The sequence below is a fragment of the Lycorma delicatula genome, chromosome 5, assembly GCF_047948215.1.
Source record: "Lycorma delicatula isolate Av1 chromosome 5, ASM4794821v1, whole genome shotgun sequence".
Lineage (NCBI taxonomy): Eukaryota > Metazoa > Arthropoda > Insecta > Hemiptera > Fulgoridae > Lycorma > Lycorma delicatula.
Genome location: NC_134459.1, coordinates 174,845,100 through 174,867,444, shown reverse-complemented (window position 1 = coordinate 174,867,444; position 22,345 = coordinate 174,845,100). Strand labels below are relative to the sequence as shown.

The window sequence follows — 22,345 nt, the reverse complement described above, 5'->3', positions numbered from 1 at the left end:
GAAAACCGCGTCTCTCACACCCATGGATAATCGTTCTTCTTTTTTCTCAGATCCTGGTATTTTCTTTTTTAACTAGGATCTCCTTTACATAATTACTAAATTATCTATATGTTACTCTATTTCTAAAAATATCATCTAATTTAAATCTAATGCCTAACTCGCTGGTTGCCGGGTGAACTGCCGCCTTTTTTCCGTTAAGGACTCAGATTGAAGGAGCACATGATCCATAGTCTCTTCCATTCCACAGACTACACAGTTCGGACTCGGCACCAGTCCAAACTCATTGAGCTTAATATTCAAATCAACATCCCCCGATAATGCCTGTTCCGTGTAATGATCCACCGTAAGCCGCTTTCTCCTACACCGTTCCTGAACATCTGGGAAAATCGCATGTGTGTATCTTCCTATTTCTTAATCGTCCAATCTCTCTTACCATTCAGCAAAACTCTCCTCTCTAATCTGCCTCTCACGCTGCCGTAACAGCTTTTCGTCTTTACACGTACCCGATTTTCTCAATGTTTGATCTTCTTTCGTTCTTTAGCCGTTATATCTAATGGCTTTATTCTGGCGATCACACACACCGCATCTCCCGAGATGGCCACATAACCTCAGATTACAATCAGAAAGATTAATCTCTGCACAAACAATGGAATCCGCTTAAAATTCACCAACTCCGTCATCCTTGTGCCCAAATCGACTCTCCGTATAACATTATTCCTTCCATTAAGCCTTTATAGAAAATTCTTAGCGTCAGGAAATCCAGTCCCCATTCGCTGTTAACTATTCTCTTCATCTTGTTAATAAATGCGTCGAACGCTTGTCCACCGACCTGCGTCAAATGCTCCTTATACGAAAATTTTCTTTCGTCGATCATAACACCCGAATGCCTCTAGGTTTTGGCATATCTGATATTGCAACCTCCTATGGCTTTCACTGCAGGGTACCCTTGAGCATCATTATCGCTGTTTTCTCTGCACTGAATTTTATGTTGTACACTCCATTTCCTCAATATCTCCATCGCCCTACCAGCTAGCTCTTCCAACTGCATTCTTGAATTGGCTTCCGCAGTTAGCTGGGCATCATCTGCAAACGCTCTTAACTTGCAGCGCTCAGGTAACCGTAACCACAGAAATGAATCGAATTCCACGATCCACATCGACAGTCTCACACTTCTCTGCGTACACCCTTTACTTAACTGCTTCTTAGATTCTGCTGTGCCATGCCTCACCATTACTTTCATGTCTTCGAAGTAGTTCCTCAGGAAGTTAAACTCTTCTCAAGTCACCCCTCGCCTAGTAAACTGATGTAATACTGAAAGCCATCATATTCGGTCAAACGCTCATGAGATACCATACCCAGAACATAGCTACTTTCCGAGTTCTCTAAATCTTTAAACAACGATGATACTGCGTCCTCCGCACCACAACCAGGCCGAAAATCATATTGATGATCCAATAAAACACCACCAGCATTCCCTCTGTTTTAATTCCTGTTAAACAGGATTTTTTCATAAAACTTCCCCAATACTGTTAGCAGGCCGTTACATTTATTGCGGTAAGGTAGGGTCTTTTCCGTATCCCTTGTCAATATCTTCACCATGCCAAATTTCCACCTACCACTTCTCAACAATATATTGTACAGTTGCCTAAGTTCTTCTATACAGTATGGGTATGCTGTCTTCACCAGTTTCCTGGTCACGCCATCAAATCCAGGTGCCTTCCCGTGTTTGAGTGTTGCAGTTCCCCCACCAACTCCTTTCTCGACACTCGTTTCCTTTCTCCATTCTCCTTTCTCGAACTCGTTATCATCCGGCAGCGGTTCGTCCAATAGCTTCATAACCACGAAGCGCTTGTTGGAGACTATTCTTTCCTGAAATTCCATTATTGTTAGTAATACTTCTTTCCCAGTACTAACCGATAGACTAACCCAAGGGTCCTTATTTCCCTGATCCGTCACAAATGTATGTCAGGAGTCTCTTATCGCCGTTTTAACTGCGTTGAAATACTCGTTCCTGGCTCTTCTACACTTTCTATATTTCCCTTTGCGACGGACTGGGTCTCTCTCCCGGTGCGCGTTTCTTCTTTTCCTGCGCACTGAACGATGCATGTTTTGTAGTTTAGTGCTCCACCAAACCGCGACTTTCTCTTTCCCCGTGGCATTCGGGTATAGCCCCGTCGGCCCCATCTTAGGAGCCCCTCCATGAAGTTTCCTGCGAGATTTTCTTCGCAAAAAAAGCGCATTCTATTTTTTCATTTCGTAACAGAAGCCAAGACCAAATTTTTCACAATCTGCTTTCCTGAAAAAAAATCTACCTCTTTCCATTCTCCTTTTTAATATTGGTACTCTCTCACATGTCACACCAACCTCAACGTCGAACACGATTATCCGGTGATCACTACTACTTTCGTCCTCAACTTTCTAATGGCACACAATTACATCCGGACCTTTCGATAACGTTAAGTCGATGTTTGCTCCTTTGAAGTGCCTACGCTCGTCAACGTTTTCTCAATACGTGGGAAGCTCACCTTCCTAATTCCACAACCGAAGTTGATATTGTGTAATCAGCTCTTCTAGTGTCTTCCCTCTTCCTCTTCCATCCGTCTCCGTTCCATACCATAACGGCAACTTCGCGTTGATATCACCTCCGAAAATAATACTTTCATTTCGAAATTCCTGGATTAGCTCCATCCATTTGATGAGAGAGCCTTCTATTGAGTATCTATATTGGAAATATGAGAACACCATCACCAAACTACCAGTTTCATTAATAATAGCAGTCACTACATGGTGTGAGTCCGTGAGCTGCGTATGGAATAACACATCTAACCCTTTCCTCATTCCGATTACAGCAGTAGCTTCTTCCCCGATATGGAAGCATTTACACTCTCCGTCTAAATCCGGCAGGGAGACTGCCGTACTGATGATCTTATATGTCAATACGGGCCATTAAGCTACTCTCTGCTCTCAATAAAACTGGGCAAGTAAGATCTTTATTGCTGTGGTTGGCCTTTTCTGAAGTTTCTTGTAGTTAGTGCAGACTAGTAGTTTGGCCTTGCTAGGAATCTGTTCTCCTTTATGTCCTTCAGAGTAACGCAAGAACGCAGAGTTTGCAAATATCTTGAGCTGTGCTCAAGATATTGTGACCAAGTCCCGCGCATTTAAAACATCGTGTAATCTTCAAGAAATCCCTAACTTTACAGGCTTGGCATTCAGGTATTCATCAGAACGAAAGCAGGAAATCGAAGACTGGGGCCTTGCGTCTTAGCGGGTCAGGTGGGACGAATCCCCCACAGGTCGTTACACGCATGGTATATTTCTTACAATGTCTGATTTAGGTGCGATTAGATGGGTTTCCTCAAATCGGTATAAAACACAGTTTCTCTCCGGGCATGGTGCCTTTCGGGCGAGTTTGGCTAGGTTTCGTTTGGTGGATTCAAGTCAATTCCCGGATTGTGGGACTGATGATACAGTGGACCACGTCCTCTATGTCTGTCCCCGATGTGAGGTCGAACGTTCACGAGCAGTTACGGAACTTGAGAGAATACATTCCTTTCTGGATCTTCGTATTAACTGGATGATCCGCGAGGACTGGTCTATAATGGTTGTTTTTCTTCGCGCCCTAGCGGTGTGTAGATCTGCAGAGGGAGTTTAATCGAGGTATTTGATCATGGTAGGATCCCGGCTGGCTAGGGATCCGGCCTAGACATTGGATTGGTTGGAGGTAGACGCATTGGCATCGTGCCACGGTTATACTGATATCATTTGTGATTCGATTTGAAGCTCCCACTAGCGGGGGTGGCCGCGCTGTCGGGGTATGGTAGCCTATGCGACCGGGGGTGTAGCTTCGTCCCGCCGGTAGCGGTCCCTGATTGTGACTCGGTAATGCCGCGCGAGACTACATGTTGGGACAGGGTGGGAGTGCGGGTTTTCCTCGGCTTCTGTGCGGACCGGAATGAGGTTACGTTCCCCTTTAGGTGACCTAATTTTGTCGACTTATTGGGTGTAGGTCTGAATTTCTATGTTCTTAAAACATAATTTTGGTTGATATGAGTGTAGCACTGATTTTATTTAAGACTCGTTCGTTTTCTGAGGCATTCACAGTCACGAACGGTATTGTCAAATTCAGACTAGGTGCGGGGTCTGTGTTTCCGCAGTTTCGGCTAGTTAGTTTAAGGGAGTCATGTTAGGTTGGATGTGAATATGTCCGTTTGAGGCCTACGTGAAGGCAAAATTTGATTGTATTTTACTGATGTAAATGTCTGCCGAAGCATTTACATAGGTGGCACCCCGACCGAGGCCTGGCAGATGATTGTGAGATGTATTCAGTTAGAGGGTATAAAGACGACCTCCGGAAAAGCCCCTCAGGGTTCGAAACGGAGGTGGAGTATGGCGACTGGTAACGTTACAAGGTGGGTGTCTTCCCCTATGGGGTTGGGAGGGTTGGTATTCAGTGAAAACTTGCCTGTCTCCAGACTCTTCTCCCTCCATTCTTTGTCCAGTTCAATTACACAGTGGGCAAATTTTTCGGTCTTCCGTCCCGTTTTAAACGCGATCTTGGTCACCTTGCCGAACTCTTCCTTCTTGAGCTTGGTTTCTGTGTCCTTATGCCCTCTATCACTTCTCCTTCTGCCAAATCTCATGGCACATTATACCCAATCATTCTTGATCGCTGCTGCTTCTCAACCTTTGACTTCACCGTAAGACCGTTGAGGAATTTGCTTACCTTGATCTTTTTCTCCGTATCCGATTCTTGTGTGACAATTTTCACTCCATTTGGATTTTCCCTTATACTGAGAATTTTCAGCCCGTCCTTCCTCGTTTTTAGCTTTTCTGTTAATTCTGCTTTAAACGACATCGACGAGACAGCGTCATCTTGCTTATCGACCAGAATAACGTTTTTGGTCTTCCTCTTAGCTCTTGTGACCTCGCCGAAAGATCTCGGTCCCGCTGTTGCCGCAATCGTCAAGAATTCTCTGACCGGCTCCTTGTAGCCTGCAAATCGTAATCCCTCAACCAATCCTTAGTACCTTTCTGCCCTTCTCACCACGAAGTCGTATAGGAACCTCAACATCCTAGTACCCACCTGAAGCCAGGTCTGTATCCTTATATTCGCATTCTTTCCGTTCCCCATCCAATCCTCCATCTCATTCACGACGGAGCCAAACAGCCCCGCTACTTCTTTCAGCGTTTGTTCCTCCACTAGTTCCTACCTAAAGAGTTTTTCCTCTAATGATTTTAACCTTAGGGCATCTTCCTTTATAGCCAGCGATGGAGGATGGACAGGACCCTTATTCGCTCCAGCTGGCCTCTCCAAAGACTTACTCTATAAAGAGCTCAACTTCTTCCTTGGCCTGCAATTCATCGACCACAGAAGTTTTACTATCTGCCTTCCTCAACTGCGACCGCTTCTTTGTTGAACGTGGGACTTTCCTTCCTGAACTCTTTTATTCTCTTCTGATAGGTCCTCAGGGGTGTCCCTCTATTACTGGACTGATTGAACTTCTTGATCAGTACCATCTGATTCAGTTATCGCCTTCCCTGCTTTCACACTGCTACAGGAGGCTTCCATCATTTCTTGGTGAAGCATTTTGCCACGAGTACCCTCCTTAGTCTTCTTTACTGCTTTTGTATCCTTTCCCTTTGCTTTGCCTTCAGTTACCCTGAGATAATTTTTTTCCATTGTAAGGTACTCCGCGGTTCTTTGCTCATGAAATCTTGGGCCTTTCTTCCTTCTCTTTCGACAGCAGGTCAGGGCTCTCACTTCCCGACATGCTTGCTGTATCTCCCACCAATCTGAGAAGCTCAGCCCATCCAACATTATCCCTGTATAGGACCTCTACTTCTCTCGTTTAATATGAGGGAAGTCAGGCCCAGCCCTATAATATCTTGAAACCATGCACCGTACATGCGCCTAACATCACAGGGTCGCCTACCAAAATAGCACGGGTGAGTTCAACATACGTAGAGTTTGCCATCTAGCCCATCAGGCTAGTCTAGTGGTTAACTTGTCATCGCAGATCAGCTGATTTCAAAGTCCGAGAGAGCAGTCTGTATATACAGATCCTTGGGTTCGTCCACATATTTACTGGACTCAGATTGCCAGCCTGTCACCGAACTGGCAACCAAGATCATGTGTTTTTAAAATCTCTCCACCAGAACACTTATCAAGAGGTGTAATTCTGAAAACTATTTCAGCAACAGGGGTTTCTCTTCTGCTGCACTTCCTTGTTCTACCATTATTAATTGCTACCAGTTACAATTATATGCACCTCCAAATAAAATTACATTAATTAATACGTAACAACACAGCGTGTTATTCAACTATCAAGTTTGCTTATCCTGCAGTTAAGGTGGCATCAGCGAGTTGTGCTCCTACTCCGACACTACATGTCCCGCTCCATTGAAGTTAACATGGTATTTTTTAAAGAAATAAAAACTAAGTGATAACTTTAAAATTGTTAAAATGTGCATAAACAATAAAAAGATGTTTCTTTTTTTTTAAATCAAATAAAAATATAAGAAGTGATCTTTTTGTTTTTTTCTGATGCAAAAAGGGAATTTCCTGACTTCTCTTTATTTTTTGTTTGAGGTTGTCCACAACTTATTTAAATTTGGCTCCAAATTTATTGTTGTCTTGGGCTCAGTAGAGGCTTAATCTAGTACTGTTGTAAGATGAAGTATTGTGTTGCATTGTTCAAAAACAGTTCTGTAGTTTGGTTTGATAAAAACTGATATTGTTATTTTTATTAATGTCTCAAGAGATGACATTAAATTAATGAGAATTGTGTACACGTAACAAATATTTATAACAACAAAACAGTACAGCTTGAGTTTGTTACAAGTGAAATCATTTTGATCCTCTCACAAGAACTTGTCATCTAATAAAAAACTCAGAAATTTCACTTTGTGTGAAACAGAAATATTATTATCATTAATTGGAATTCTATCCACACAGTTCACAATGTTACATTTACATTCGAAATACAATGCAATGGTTTTATCAATATTTAAAGTTAAATGGTTACAATCCATCCTGTGAATAATGTTTTGAGCTGCCATCATACAATTTAATATTAGGTTAAATAATACATATTAACTTAATATTATTAAATTAATATCATTTGTAAATGTTGTGTTTGTTAAATTTATCTTTCATTCAACAACCTTTTAAGTAGAGGTGTAAATATTGAATATGTTTTTTGCTATGTTTGCAGATTATTGAGTTTTGGTAATCATAAATCCAAAACACTGGTAACAACCTTAATATTCTACACCAACAAAAAAAAAATCTTAATTTCATCATTCGAAGTACCAGGTGTTCAACTGAGAAGAAGCCCCATCACTTAGTTTAGTCTATAAATAATAGTTTATTGGCAAATAATTACATAATAATTTACAGAAGATGTTAAAAATTGATGTCCATCCACTTCTATGCACTTGTCATCACATTTGACTATGTTCATGGCTTCAATTCCTGCAGTATATGTGGATGCATGTATAAAAAATTTCTTTTAAATAACTCCACAGAAAAGTCTTGACTAGGGTCCTGACTAGTCTGACTAGAAGTCAGCTCAAGAAATGTTGGTGATCGTAATCCTTTAGAAATGATTCTTCCATCAAAAATCCCCTGTAGCATCTCCATAGTAAAGCAAACTGTATGGCAAGTAGTGTTGTCTTGTTGCAAACAGCAGTCACACTCATTATCTTGCAATAAGACTATGAACTGTTGGATGATTTCTTGGCAGATGGCAGCATCCATAGCTTTCTCAAAAAACAAGAGTATTATTATTCATCGCCTTGAAACCCCACACCTTACTATATTTATACTACATTTTTTCACCATACTATATTTTTTAGAGGTGATGGGGAAATTCAAAGAAAATATATGGGTTTTCATTACACCAAGTTCAGTAGCTCTGGCTATTAACATACTAACAAAGATGAAACCACGCTTCATCTGCGAAAACACTTGATCTGAAATGCCACTCTAATGAAGTTCTTGAAACACTGACAGTAGACAGTAGAGATCATGTAATTGTCACTTAATGCCTTGTACAACCTGTGTTGTTAAAACTAACCTGTGTTGAGTACACTTCTGGTCTAACACTGAACCTGTTTCAGAATTAAATTCTGAATATCACTTTTCACTAGTTATTCCTTTCCAAATTTCTCCGTTTACATCACGAATACATGTTCTTCAACAGTTAACTGTGTTTTAACTAACAACACCTGATTATGCAACCTTGTTCAAAAGCCAATGATTGAACAAACTGAAAAAATTCAAAAGTGCAGGCGATAAAAAGTCCTCTCCATTCCAGCTCCAATGCACCATCATTTTCCATATTGTTTTACCCATCTCACACCAATACATACATTTTAACAAAAATATGCATTTAGTGTGAACTACTGAATGAGATGGGGCCTCTTTTAAGTTGAACATTATATATATAAGCTACAAAAACATAAATTATGATGTAATTAAGAAACAGACACAATTCAATTCACACATTACACACACTTTTCGAACACATTCTTAATGGATATTTACTTTACTTATAAAAACCATCAGCAATAACTTCCGCTGACACCAGTGGGTATACAGCAACACCAGTCAGTGATGGCAGAAAAAAATAACTGAAAAGATTTTGAGATGGGTTTTTTTTATCATAAACTTTGGATTCAGTTGTTGTTAGGAAAGATTAAATTTGAATTGCCAACTGTTACAGATGAGTATATATCAAATATTACAAATTATTAATGACAATCAACATTTTATTATGGTACTTCTATATGATCTCTCTGCAGCAAATTTTTCTTCTTGGAGTAACCAGTAGTGACACTTTCTCATCAGTGGTTCCCATCTTAAAGTAGAAATTAAATTAAGAGAATGGAAACAAATTTAAAAACAATATTTTTATAAAATGTATTACTATGAACAAAACATGATAACCGGAGTTGCTGAGTAGATGAGTTAAATCTAATTTGACTTGATCTCACATCAAAATGTGACAAGTAAGTTTTAGAAAAATTGCAAAAAATTCACCAATACTTCCAAAAATTAAAACTAACAAACACACTGTACTTTGCAAAAAAAGTGATAAATTCTTTAAAGAAAGAAGAGTTAAATCAAAAAGACTTGTCTCATAAAAGATTACTATAAACAGGAAGTTAACAAATTTTCTGTTTGAGAAAAACAATCCCATTCTGAAAAGCTGTGAATATATAAATTGGTAATGAGAATAAAACTTTAATATTGTATATACACAACAATAAGATTTTACTATTAAATATAAACAGTTTACTCATCCATAATATTTCTTCTACAAAATTAAATTTTATCATGATTATTCCTAGTAACACAAATACAGATGATAAGGATTTTACTATTGTAATCTGCCTTATTATTAAAATATGCCTGAATTCATGACATAAATGATAATATGCTATAATCAGCTTTATTTTTAACCCTGGAATTGTTCACATGAAAAATATGCTAGGAAAGGTATACAGGGGTACTGGTGTACTCCAACAAAAATAAGTTTTTATTTGCAATTATGAATTTTTATTTTTACTTAAGTTACATAAGCATGAAGTATTAACATATACAAACAAATATAAGAAGAAAAAATAATTAATTTGTACACTGCAAATATTTTCATTTGATGCTCCAAACCTTTCTGCAATCTTCTACATCTGGAATCTTCTGCATTTCATACATTGAGTGCAGCTTTTTCGATCCTTTTTTTGGTCACAGTAAAAATATCTCCCAGTTGTTGCTTTCTTAGTAGTTGTTACTTCATGTGTTGTTTCAATTTTTAAGATTTGTAACAGCAGAGAGCGAAGTGAAGACCGTAAGTTTGGACTATTTAATCGATCCAACATATGAGGCTCACAGGTTCCCAAACAAGGCTTTTTATAAAGGTTCTTCTATTTTTAATTTTTTCTTTACTAGGATATTTTGACCCATTTAAAAAAGATCAGTGAGTTGACTCCAGCAATGTCTAAAATATTATAGAATAATCTTAAGGACCAGTGGTTTGTCTTCCTTGTGCATGTATATGTATGGCACAACTGGTCTAAAGTATCAACACCACCTTTAGTGGCATTGTATAATTCAATAATTTGTGGAAGCTTTACTGAATTGGGATTATCTCCTTCAGGGTGCATGGAAGATAATAGTAAAACAATAATCTTATTTTTTTAGGTGGACGGTATGAGAGAAGTGTCAAGAAATCACTGTAGGCAAACATAGCAGTATTTTTTCTCTTCCTTTAAGTTCTTTCATTAATTTTGGTATTTCTCTTTCATTTTTTTTTAATGTACCTACCACCGTTGCTTTATATTGGTCCATCATTTTTTTAAAAGTGGGCACAGATGTGAACCAATTGTCCATTGTCAAATTTCTATTTGTCCCATCAATAGGCTTTGACAATCCTACAATATAATACTCTGCTGCTGCAACGTCATTTGAGGTCAAACTTTTGCCTGTATATATTTCACCAGAAACACAACAGGACATCTTGTTATCACACGTGATTAGCATCTTCATTCCATATTTGTCTGGTTTTGCTAGAATAAACATTTTGAAAGGGGCAATGCTGCTGGAATCCTACGAGTTGTTCAAAAAGTTAACGTATCGGGGTCATTAACGAAATGGTCAAAAAGTTCACATATGGCCATTTGGTCTGTCTGTTTCCTTGCATCTCGTATTTGTTTGTCATTAAATCGAAGGAACTGTATCAAGAATTTGAAACCCATTTCACACATGGCTGCTCAAAAAATTGGGACTCCATAAGCAACATCGAACAATTCACTAGTATTTACACTCCCCATTTTATAGACTCCAGCGAAATAAAGTAAACCAATAAGAGCTCTTATCTCCACTTCATTTGTATCACGTGTAAATGATGGATATCTTAATTCTGAAATTGCCTCATCTTCATCTATTTTATAGTTTCTTTGAGAATATTTTGGTCTTCGGGTTTTGATCTTAGCATTTGTACATGTTATAATGCTAATAGGCTCACTAGAAAAATACAAGCTTCAAGCGGTGTTCTGTAACATTAGCAGCATTTTTACTTCCAGGTACATGGATGACAATATTTCTGGCAGGAGTTCTATGAGTTTTCCCTTTTTTCCTGTCCACTTGAACCCATTAACTCCTCTTATTTCTGTAGGTGTAGGGAGAATTTTCACATATTCAGTGTTGGTGTCCCTGATATCATCAACCTCACTTTCCCACTCATCATTACTGTCCTCAGCCCTTATCAAATCCAACTGAACCACTTCTAAAGTATTGTCAGGTTCAACAATAGGAAGAACTCCCTGTAAAGTTCCAACACATTCAGATTTCGCTAGTTACTCAAATTCATTTGTTTCATTCCTAAAATCAGGAATAATTATGTTCTCATCACTAACAGCTGAGCTGCGACCTTCATCACTGGCATTTTTGTCGAACAATATTCTATAAATTTCTTCTGTAGAAGATATTTATTTATTTGAAGAGACCATGATAATAATATGTCTGAAAGTAAGAGAAAACAAAATTGCTTGTAATGGGGGAGTTAAAAGTAAACTACCAACAATTAATGTTGATGCTGTGACAATAACTAATAATGTGATATGTTTTAAACAAACAACTAATAAAATCCGTTGCATTTTAATTTATAAATAATAAGCATATATGAGGAAGATAAGAAGTATATAATAAGAGGAATTATTTACCTTACAAAAATGGTACACATGGGTACTGATGTATCCCAAAAGATATCTCTAAACAAAATGAACACAGATACAGACAGCACTGTTCGACCAATTGTCACTCTGACACCAAAGTTAGTTAACTACCGTAAATACTATATCACTAGCATTATCTAGTAATGACTTCTGGAATTAATCAGCTACCAGGGGTACTCCTGTACCCCAGAGTACCTCTCCAGGGTTAATTACACATCACAGTTAATGCATACTGCATGTATACATTAAAAACAACATTGCCAGAGGCAGGCAAAATAATTTTCATTGTAGGGGTTTTGATGTACTTAATCTATCATGTTTTTCAACTTTGTTTATGATTAATAAGTTCTGAAGACTTTTACATTTATTAAGTGAGATAATTTCGTTGAGAATGAAAACAATCTTTTTGACTATGCCTTCAAATGAAAATTATTAACATATTAGTTTTCTTTTGGTATGGGAACTCTAAAAAAATACTTAATTTCAGGTGCAATGCAGTTTAATTACAAATTTATACAACCACTTTGGTCTACTGTGGTTAACATACCAGTCATTTAGATAGAATTGGTCTTGAGCTTGAATCCTGGCAAGGGTCTGGAATTTTTTTGTCGATCATTTCATTCACCCATCCTTATAATATATCCAACCGTCAGCTCCTTTTAGGAGTATAGAAGAGTTCCTTTAATAAATAACTGAAAAAAGTAGGTTGTGGGATGTGATCGGTTGACGATATTAAATTCATTGGAATAAATTTTAAGACTCCTAAGTAAATTTGTAAGTGCTCATAATCAAAGCCAAATAAGGAGCTGTCTAATTTAATTTTTGTTCATAAGTTGCACTTTTACTTAAAAAAAAGAACATGTATTTTTTACGTTAATTAAACATTTTAAGAAATCTAATTTTAAATGAGAACAAGAGATAAAATAAATTCAATCCTGATTTTATTTGCACAAAATATTTTTGTTAGGAAAATGGGAAAGTATTTCTGATATTTTAAAGCTACGTCAGTGGTTTAGTTTTCTAACCTGATTTCAACTTCCAACACAACAATATATATGTATATATATGTTCTCACATTTCCCGATCATGAATAGTTTTTTATTCTAGTCCGTTTTGGTTTATTTTTCTCTTGTGCACAGTTTTTATTTTATTTTGAGGATCGCTAAGTAGAATGTAAATAATACTCTTGAGTAACTGACTCTTAAGTCGTTATAGCAATATTACTTGCTTTTTTTAAATTGAAATTTGTGGTTAGTGATCCGGCAGGATACGTAAGGTATATATTTAACCTATATTTTTTTGGAGACTGAAAACTTGAGACTTATTTGATTTAGGCTTATGTTAAAATACTGTATGAAATGGAGACTTCAGTGCATTATTTTATTTACCTTTTCCTAACGTTTCTTTTGACTTTTGGAGTAAACGGTTTAAGATTTCACTTAAAACCTGGTGCCACGAAGTGTGTTAAGGAAGAAATTAGACAAAATATTTTGATTGTGGGAGATTTTGAAGTTTCGGATCATCAAGGGCAGAAAGTAGATTACGTGGTAAGAATTAATTTCATTGGATATAACTTTCTTATTAAAAAATTAAGTTATACTTTAACAAATTAAAAATACGTTATACTTTGTACTTAAATCTTTTAAGTGCTTATTAATGTCAAAAGCCTTCCTGCTTGTAATTATTGACCATCTTGATAAGTTAGCATTGGTGGGAACACAGAATTTTCATAATTTTTGCGTTACAAAGTTGAAAAAATCTCATTTAGTAATTTTCAGCCAAACAGCTTGTTGTAACTGAGTGTACTGTATTTTCTTCTGCTCAAACAATTAATGAATTTAAAATTTAGATTAATTCATATTTAAGTTTCATTGTTGTTTATCATATTCAGACCTTATTGGAATTTTTTCTGGAGCATAATAAATCAATATCAGATTATTTCTGGAATAATACCAGATACAGTATATGTGAAGTAATTCATTAGTGTAAATTGAAATTACATTTTAAATGAATAAATGTTTATTTTATAATAGACTTAACTTTTTTTCATAAATCTGTTAAGTCAATTGTTTTTAAATATGTTGTTTGTTTTTAATTTAGGTTACAGATTCAAAAGGTCATATTTTAGCCCAAAATCAGGATATTGGAAAAGGAAAATTCACATTTGTTACTGAAGTTTATGATATGTTTGAAGTCTGTTTTACTTCTAGAGTTCCTCCTCGTAAGTTACCATCTACTTTTATTTAATACTATGAATTACTTATTAAATAACATTTAGAAGATAATGAAGTAAACATATTGTTTTATTTTCTCTTATCGTTACCTTATTTAAAACGTTATAATTTTGATTGTTTTCTAATTTTACAGTCATTATTCTAGTTTGTTTGTAGTATTTTGTTTCAAGTAGAGAGTTTTGGCTGTAGTGATGGCATATGATTGGTTAGCTGGCAAAGCAGTTTTGCTGCTTAACCAGCCCACCTCCAATAAAGTACCATCATTTTCATTTTGTATTAGCCAGCTCTTACTTCCTAGTGTAGTTTGTTGGAAACAGATAGTGAGCTCTTAAGGTAAAGCAGAAACAATTAAGATATTTTAGAGCAGTCTGTGGTTGTTTGGACATCTGCAAACTATAATAAAGGTGCTGCTTGCTATCTCATTAGCACCTCCTTCTTTGTTTGGTAAATGTTCTTACAAAAAAACTACTGAATAAAATTGATTAAAAGTGTAATTTTCAGTGTTGAAAAAGGAAAGTGTTCTCTTTAAATATTTATTACATTTTACTCTTTGCCCAATCTTTCCGTTTTTTAACTATTTTCAGGGGGAAAACCCAAACCAAAACTGTAAAACATATTTTTTTTAAATTTTACTTGAAATTGTATGTTTAATTTTTTTTCTATCCCAAACAATGCTTAGGCATTTGCTTTGCCCAATCTATTCTGAATTGGCCATTTCTTTATCTTTTTCTATGTTATCCTATCTTATAACCAATTGCTTTATTTAATATTTTAGCATTTATTGTTTAAATTTTGTGTTATTAAAATGAGTAGTCTGAAAGTAAATACTAAAACAATTTGATTGAATACTAAGACTTTTTGATAAAATGGCCTGTTGCAAATATTTTAAGGCAGTTCATTTTAGTCAGGGTTAAAATGAATTGGGTTATAGAAGAATTAGCTGTTCATTTGTAACTTATTAAAAGTTTATTGAATTTATTGTATTATTCTCGTTTAACTTTTTATCATTAATTTTTTTTATTTTAAATATAATTAAAAGTATAAACTCACAGGGACTTACGTCACAGTATGTTGTTCTACAAAGTACTATACAGGGATTAAAATAATAATTCATAGGGACTTTTACCTCACTAAGAATGTTAGCAGTGGAATGTTTATATACTGAAGTTTTAGCTGAATTTTATTTGTCTTTTTTAAGTTAATTAAATTTAGTTTGTAGTATACAGTGTACCATTTGTATTTTACAGATATGGTAGGAAATACCCATGAAGTTTATCTTGTAATAAAGCGAGGTGTTGAAGCAAAAAGTTATGAGGGTGTAAGTATTCTACAGACGTATGAAACTTCACTATATATTTTATTTTTAATTGCTTTGTCTGTTTATGATTTCATTATTTGTATGTACAAGGGATGTTTGTTAAGTTCTTGAAAAAATAAAGAAGACAACTTTTCAGGAAAGAATTTTTTTTAATTCTCAACATAATCTCATTTCAAGTCTGTATACTTTGAATTCAATGATATTCGCGTTTGTCAATCCTGTCTAAATGGTTTGATTTATCCATCTATTTAAAATGGGCAGATGTTTTGGCCGTAACTTTATCATTTTGCAAGAATTTCTTTCCAGCAAGCCACTTCTTCATATTTAGAAACAAATAATAATCTGAAGGTGCTAATCCTGGTGAGTAGGGGTGAAGGCGTGGACAAATTTTGCAACTAATTTGAACAGTTTTGTTATCACAGTCACAGAAAAGTGAGTTGGTAGATCTTCTAGATGAAGAAGAACCTCTTTTGTCAAATATGGTAATTTTTCTTTATTTCCTCATTTAGATTACGCAACAAATAATGCCAGGTGATTGTTTATCCTTCCCCTGAAAGTCAATGAAGATTTTGCCAAAAGCATCCCAAAAGAAAGTGGTCATCAGTTTTAATACTGATGGAATGGTTTTCACCTTGTTTGAAACAAGTTCCCAAACTGTGCCTAGAAATGTGCTTATACTTTTGATAAATTGTGTGCAAATGCAGGATCCGTCTTAGAGATAGTTTTTTTATATGTAAATATTTTTGTAAAATATAGTGCACCTATCAATTTAGATGTGTATTGTCTAAGTCAATGTTTCTCAATTTGGGGTGTTGCGGTAATATGAAAGGGGGGGATGCAAAATTAGCTTACAACTTTACATGTATACAGTAATGAATAATTTATTTGAAAAAATTATTTATTTTAAACATTTTACTTACATTTATGAGTACAAATGTAAAGAAAATAAATTAATGAGATGATTGCATTTGCTTTCCATTTAAAAGTTTCTCAATTTGTAGCTCTAAGTTAGAAACACAAAAGAAAATCATTTTCAAGTGATAAAAGACGATTCCTATGACAAATAAATGATCTTTGGAAGATCAAAGTTCTGCGAACAAAGTTCTACACTAAAATGGTGTATCTTGGCTGGGTGCATCTGGGACTCATACAGTTTGTGTCTGCCCCCACCACCAGAACATCAAACTCATGATTGATGGTTCCAAATTTAATGCTCAACTTTTCCGAAGAGTATTGTGTTGCCAGATACAATAATGTACAAACAGTGGGTAACAGCTGTTAGGGCAGAGATGATTACTGTTCTTCAGACCGAAGATGATTTTTCAAATTATTAGTGGAAAAATTAAAAAAGCTGAAGACTCATCATTTCATGTCAAAATCTCAAGCTCAGTTTTTCAAGAAGAAAAAATCAGAATTAGGTGAAGAAGAATGTTTGGTGTTGGCAGACTTTGCCAACTTTTCATTTCTTGTTGAAGATGAAATACAAAGCTTCCATTGGGTTCTTTCTTCCATTTACACAATCACTGTACTTGATTGAACAAAATTATGACTGCATGTGACTGAAACATGGTGTGTGCTTGTAGCAAGAGATGCGGGAAATAAGAGTGCCTCAACAATGCAGTATTAACACCTTCTCTTGATGTTACATGAACTTAGTAAATTTCCCCTGATGTGAGTGAGCCAAAAGTACAAGGCATATTTTTTAAGCAGTGCTTTTTTCAATTTGCTACCATTAGATGTGGTGGAAATTGATGGTACTAGTGAAGCATGTTTATATATCACCGATCATCTATTTGTAACAATACATTATTCGTGTTAGTTGCTGTGTGCAGCCTGGCTGAAATGAATGCTACAATAAATAATCCTATGAGTTGTGAAGTGCAATCAGCAATTTGTTATCTATTGGTGAAAAACAAATCTGCTGATATTCATAGAGAAATTTTTGATTTTTATGAACTTAGTGGTATGTACAAAGGTAAAGTTCACCAGTGGTGTTGTTTGTTTCATGGAGGAAGAATGAATGTTCACAACAAAGAACGTTGTGGTCATCTGACCATCATCACAGATGAATTGACTGAAAATGTGAATGCAATGTGAACTGTTAATCCTGATACGTACTGTGAAATGCTTACAAAACTTAGACTTAATTCAAAACAAATGATGCAGGAAGCTAATCGAAGGGATTTTGTTTCTCCATGATAACGCAAGACCTCACACAGCAAACAAATTTGCGACAATTTCATTGGGAAATCTTCAAAACATGCCTCATAGTGTTATTATTGTTGTACAGGCATGTTACGGAAATAACATGCCTCTGTAATAGATAAAATTTAGAGATAAATTTTCAATCTTCATACAGAAAATTAAGTTATAATTTTAAATTAATTTTTTCTTTTATAAAATTAAAATCTTTTGATTTTGTTTATTCACTTTTTGATAGTATTCAAATTGTTATTTTTTAAAGTAATGTACAAATTGCTTTGAAGATTTATTATTATTTTACAAGGTATGCATTTATAATATAATAACTTCATATTTCTGTTATATTATTATATTGTACTCATGATCTTTACTTGAAGAATTTTCTAAGTTTAAATTGTTTGGAAAAATCTGGCATAGGATCTAATGAGAAAGTGCTTGGATCAGGTTATTTCTTTTTTTAAAGAGGATGCAGCTATATACATAAATTTTTTTTGTATTAATTAAATTTTATTGTGTTATAGCTTGGTGAAGCTGCTAAATTAAAACCGATGGAAGTCGAATTGAAACGTCTTGAGGATTTATCTGAATCAATTGTACAAGACTTTGTTCAGATGAGACAAAGAGAACGAGAAATGAGAGATACAAACGGTAATTATTAATTTCACTCTGTATTAAATTATTTAAGTCTTCATAAAAGTTTTCTTTCTCATTTAATCTTGTAAGTACTGCTAGAGATATACTTTAATATACAATTTATTTTAGTCTGTATTTCAGAGCTAGTTGTTCCATAATGAACACTGAGTTCAGTGTTCTCACTGAACACTGGGTTCATTGCTCTGGATATCTCAAATCTCCTCACACAAATACAATCTCCATCGTTAATAGTAGGAGACTTCAATGCCCACCATGTTCCTGGGACTTAACCTTCTGTTCTACTCGAGGAAATATAGTATACAGTGTGAGACAAGATTTAGACCTTTGTTTGCTGAATAATGGATCTCACACATTCATGTCTTTATCATCTGGTACTATGTCTAACATCGATCTCTCTGTATGCTCACTAAATTTACTCCCTCATCTTAATTGGTCTGTTTGTGATGACTTTCACGGCAGTGATCACAAACCAATTATTATTGGTTTCAGTGTGGACCATGAGGTTAAGAGAAGGCCACGGAGATGGATTGTTGAAAGGGCGCACGGGAATGGATATCATAAAGCCCTCCAATTACAGTATGATGATGGTGCGAACATCCTTTAGCAATGTTCCTCTTTTACGTACATGATACTTGAGACTGCCAGCAGATGTATCCCACAAACATCGGGTAATCCTAAACATCCTTCCGTTCCATGGTGGAATGATGATTGCAAATGTGCTATTAGGAATCGACGGTGGGCACTACGCAAATTTAATAATAGACCTACAACTGAACATCTAAATTTGTACCGCAGGGCTAGAGCGATATGCTGTTGAGTTTTCTTGAATGCTAAGAGGAGTTCATGGACGAAATATGTGAACACTATCTCACGTACTATTCCCACATCTACTGTGGAAAAAAATCCATCCAATTTTCGGATCACTGAGACAATCTATTCTCGGTCTTATTGACGAAGGAGAACTTCTTTCATCATCTTTGGCTGTAGCAAATACTTAGCAAACTCTTTCTGCTTGGTGTCTCTCACTTCATCATATTATAGTGATTTTCAAAGGTACAAAGTACAGATAGAAATATTGTCGTTAAACATTGGTGATTCGGTTGGTGAATTAAACACTCCATTCGTATTTAAGGAATTGTTACATGCACTTAAGAACTCCTGTGACACCTCCCTTGGACCGGACAATGTTTGCCTTGGTATGCTTTCACACCTTCCTAACTCAGCACTACAACATCTTTTGAATATTTACAATGGTTTATTTTCCAAACAAGTCTTTCCGTCCTGCTGGTCAGAAGCATTTATTATACCAGTATTGAAGTTCAGGTAGCAATCAATATGATGGCAGCATTCATCATCTAGACTGTAGAAGTTTAAACAAGAATGTTCAGTAAAGAAGCTTACCATTTTTTTGGTACAAAAATGGTGTCTTGTTTGTTGAATTAAGTGATTGTGGAACTACTGTGAATGCTGATACATATTGCAAAATGTTAACTCTTAGTAGAACTATAACAAATGACGTTGGATGCTATATTGCAGGATTTTGTTTTTGCATGCAATGCCCGAACACAAGTGGCAAATCAGTCAGTGAGGCGATTGGAAAAATATTATTGGGGAATCTTCAATCATCCACCCCCATAGCTACAGTGGCTAGCTTGACAAAGGTTTTTTGATGACGATTTATTGAAAATGGCATTGCTGCATGGTTTAAGTAATTGGTGGTAGAATTTCTTGAGGGAATGAGAAAGCTAGTGAAATTCTATAAAAAAATTTGTTGAAGTTTAAGGCAGTTTGTAGAAAAGTAGTTAATAAGGTGGTAGTTTTTATGCATTTTTATTATGATCCATATTGTGTTGGTTCATATTTTTCAGATTTGTTTTTATTTTAAAAAGTTACTTTACAGGCTACTGACTGTAAGAACTGTTTTCATTCAGGTTTCGAGAAGCATGCTAGAAACTAAGAATATTCTACCATATAATGAATTGTCATTGTTTACAAATAAAACCATAAGATAGATAGCTTGAAATATTAAAAGAATGATAAAACACAGGATAGCTAATGTATAAAAGCATGAAAATATTATATAGAAAATTTGGTTTTTACTGAATCTTTATCACTACTATATATTATTATTATTTTATAATAATATCAAATGAGATGTTCATAAAATAAATCAAAAAGATAGAGAGAATGCTATACTGTCAAGTTTTGAATGTTTTTTACTGCTATATGAATATGATGCTGAAAATTTAATTAGTTAATAGTATGGCAGTGGGTTAGTTAATTGATTTATCTATACTTAAAGGAGTATACTATTTTCAGGTGTGACTTTTAAGTTGTATTTGGTTGTTTATGATCATTTGCACTAAAGTTTTTAACCAAGAGTTAAATTTAATTAATTTTGCAGCACATTTTTTATGCAGTAGGATAAGTTATGTTTTGGTTTAGTAATTTCTTTGAATTACAGCAGTTATTGTTCCTTGGTAAAGTGAATTATCTAGCCTAATAATTTCTTTACAGTTTGTATATTACAACAGATAAAACATCCTTAAACAAACAGGAAAAGAACTGAAATAATAAAATAATAGCAGTTACAGAAACCAGATTTGTTTTTTAATATCAGTCAGTTCACTGTATATTGTTTCTTTTTTATATTTGGATGGATGATTGAGGGTTAGTGGCACGCAATCTCTCAGTTACCCAAACAAAGTAATTATAAAATCAAATACTATCAAATAGTCAATGTAGTTTATTAGTTAAATGAAATAAAACTAAAATAGTTTACTCACTAAATTTTATTTGTGCAGATGTGTATATGACCTAGTTTTTTTGTGTTCTTTCAGAATCAACAAACAGCAGGGTGCTTTATTTCAGTATTTTTAGCATGTTCTGTTTACTTGTACTTGCAGCATGGCAAGTCATTTACTTGAGAAGTTTCTTTAAATCTAAAAAACTAATTGAATAACAAGTATAAATGCATGTATTATATAAATGCAATATGTGCAAGATATTTTGTCATCATCAGTTTTCCAGAGTATTCTGCTCTATCTTACTGCATGTTATGTAAATATTAAAGCCATCACACAATTTTTAGTTTTGTGTAAATCGTGATTATTTGTACTATTAATAAGATGATTAATTTAAAGAATATTTGGAGTAATTGTGGATATGAATGAATAAAGTATTTAATGCTTATTTTATATTTATTATTTTCTTTATTGAGTTTTATATCATATACACAATATAGCTTATATTATACAGTTTTAAGTGGGCACTTGTCTTAAATTTCACATTGTTTCTCATTAAAATAGTATTATTTAAAGGAAGTAGTGGGATTACAACGGTAAAATGAGTTGATTACATGTTACATATAAATTAGGTTTACCATTTAATTATTAGTACATTGTTGATTTCTATTTTTACCTAATTTTCTCCATTCGGCAATACAGAGTTTTCTGTTTCATAGTTTATGGCTATTCTTTAAATAAAAAGGCCACTGGAGAGAGCTAAATGTTTATAAATTGAAAATTTTGATACAGAATATTTACAAAAAATTTTTAATAGCATTTGCATGAATTAAAAAAAAATTGTGTATGTCACTCAAAACTGAATAAAATGTTAAATGAAACTAGATAAAGGATTGAAGGACTGAGGTAAATGGGACATGAAGATAAGAGAATTAAAATGATAAAGCTGCATTAAGGAGAAGGTTTCAATGAACAGATCATTCAGAAGTCAGACACAAGTGGTGTAATGGAATTAAGAAGGATTTTGACAATATGGCTTAAAACCAATTCAGATTGAAGCTGTTTACTTATAAAACTATTAACAAGTTATGATTTACTTGGTGAAGGAAGTATAGTGAAGATAATCAGAAACAATTTTTGTACTAAGCATTTTTGTAATTTACTTTTTTATTTTGTAAAAAAAACGTGTGGAGACTATTTTTAATGCAATGTTACAGTCACATTGTTATAATTTTAAATATGTCAGTCTTTCTTATGAGTGTGACGATGTGAAGCAATTGAGGTCCAAGCGGAACTAGATGGGAGTTATTTTCTCTTGAGAGTATTGATGTTTATAGTCAGTCCTGAAGAAGGAAACTTTTCTTAGAGAGCTGAATTTTATCTAATTATCAGTGGCAGCTCATAGCTAAAATTAGTTGGAGTACTGCTACAGAAAACCTTTTTTCTGGGCCTTTTCA

At 34.8% G+C, this 22,345-nt stretch overlaps 1 protein-coding gene across 1 annotated transcript; it reads left to right on the top strand.

Moving 5' to 3' along the window:
- Positions 1–12,786: 12,786 nt before the first annotated feature.
- Positions 12,787–21,343, top strand: bai (Transmembrane emp24 domain-containing protein bai). The gene is made up of 5 exons (XM_075367545.1): positions 12,787–13,283; positions 13,837–13,957; positions 15,218–15,288; positions 18,012–18,138; positions 20,985–21,343. The coding sequence occupies exons 1-5, from the start codon at positions 13,095–13,097 to the stop codon at positions 21,104–21,106; spliced, it is 630 nt and encodes a 209-aa protein (XP_075223660.1). The 5' UTR covers positions 12,787–13,094; the 3' UTR covers positions 21,107–21,343.
- Positions 21,344–22,345: the final 1,002 nt, after the last annotated feature.

Bases quoted from the DNA above. Each gene is read 5' to 3' on its own strand.
- bai (XM_075367545.1), top strand. From the start codon at position 13,095: ATGGAGACTTCAGTGCATTATTTTATTTACCTTTTCCTAACGTTTCTT. The intron at 15,289-18,011 runs GTAAGTATTCTA...ATTGTGTTATAG, and splicing joins AAGCAAAAAGTTATGAGGGT to CTTGGTGAAGCTGCTAAATT. The intron at 18,139-20,984 runs GTAATTATTAAT...GTGTTCTTTCAG, and splicing joins AGAAATGAGAGATACAAACG to AATCAACAAACAGCAGGGTG.